General features: G+C 43.9%; 1 protein-coding gene across 1 annotated transcript in view; it reads left to right on the top strand.

Moving 5' to 3' along the window:
- SARC_08822 (hypothetical protein) overlaps positions 1-892 on the top strand; it is a gene marked incomplete at both ends in the record, with an annotated part of 6,647 nt that extends 5,755 nt beyond the window's left edge. The window contains one exon of the mRNA XM_014297185.1: positions 735-892. Within this exon, the coding sequence (XP_014152660.1) occupies positions 735-892 (158 nt within the window). The remainder of the gene's footprint in view (positions 1-734) is intronic.
- Positions 893-1,361: the final 469 nt, after the last annotated feature.

The following is a 1,361-nucleotide window of genomic DNA, read 5'->3' as shown; positions in this document are numbered from 1 at the left end:
TTGCGGTACAAGTTATGTGTATGTACGGAGGTAGTGGGTGAGTGGCCGGCTTCTCGTCGGTCAATGCCAGTCTACTGCCCAATCTCAAGTGGTAATCCGAAGGCTCGTTTGTCCCAAGCACCTGCTTCGCTCTGTGACAGTCATCTAGTGCGTCAATTGATTCTCCATGTATCCCAGACACTAGTAGTTATGCGCTCGGTTCTGTTTGGAGATCTCTGAGTGTTCGCATGTTCATCTCAGATAGCCTGAGATGTTTTGTACAATATTTGCCTCAGATCCTATTTCATCTCTCGTTTCTGTTTGGAGACCTCGTTTGCATGCGCATCTCACAGATAACCTTAGATGTCTTGTATAATATTTGCCTCAGATCCCATTTCATCTGCTCTCTAACCAACAAGTATCCGTGCAGCATGGTGTGATGTTAGCTCGGGGGTTGTTTATTGAATGTTTGATCACAATTTGAACGGCGAAGGAGACCACCGTATTACTTTGTTTCAGCTGAGACAGGGAATCTTAGAGATTACCTCAAGTGGAAGTCCTTTCACCGGAGTTTTGTACATATGGAATATACATCTTTACCAATCAGGCGATTGCATGAATGATACTCTCAAGGCTACTCATACGATCCACATAAACCTTCTGAAGCATCTCCTATTCCCAATTGAACATGTGTGGGTATACGTGCATCTCCTATTACCAATTGAACATGTGTGTGTATACGTGTACGGGTGCAGGTTTCTCGTGGGCCTTCGTGACACTGGCTTTCGAGACACGTCGCATCAATTACATGTTCATCATGAACCTCAACCCCAAGAGCGTCATCCGCTTGCACGAGATCCTGACGTCGGGCTTCTTCCTGGTGGCTATATGGCTCAGTTCTGCGTACCTGTAAGGCCGGCCAAACTTGAAAGACGCGCAGTGTGTGTGTGCACATCCCTAGAATATGAGATACGGATAGACTTCTTGTTATGTAGTCGTGCGTGTACCTACTTGATTTGTGGTAATCATCGAAATGTATTCCTTGGCCTGGGCCCCAACGGTTTGCCAGTCGTGTCGCGTGTGATGAGCGTTTCTGACTTGCATGTTGCATACATGCTTGCGTGCATATGAGTTTGTGCAAAGTAAGTTTGCAATAGACTAGTAATATATATGCGTATGATGACACTAGATGTACTATTTTTGGGTTATGGCTCATTCTAAAAAACTTTCATGTATGTGTTTGTGCATGTTTGAGTTATTCAAATTTATACATGTACGTATATTGATAAGCAATTATAGAAAAAGGTTCTCTTATATTTATGTTGTCTACATGAATGGGCAAACACACACACACACACACAACACACACACACACGACACAC

The sequence above is a fragment of the Sphaeroforma arctica genome (genome assembly GCF_001186125.1).
Source record: "Sphaeroforma arctica JP610 unplaced genomic scaffold supercont1.833, whole genome shotgun sequence".
NCBI classification, from domain to species: Eukaryota; class Ichthyosporea; order Ichthyophonida; genus Sphaeroforma; species Sphaeroforma arctica.
The sequence above is the reverse complement of the archived record's forward strand: the minus strand, read 5'-3'. Positions and strand labels throughout refer to the sequence as shown.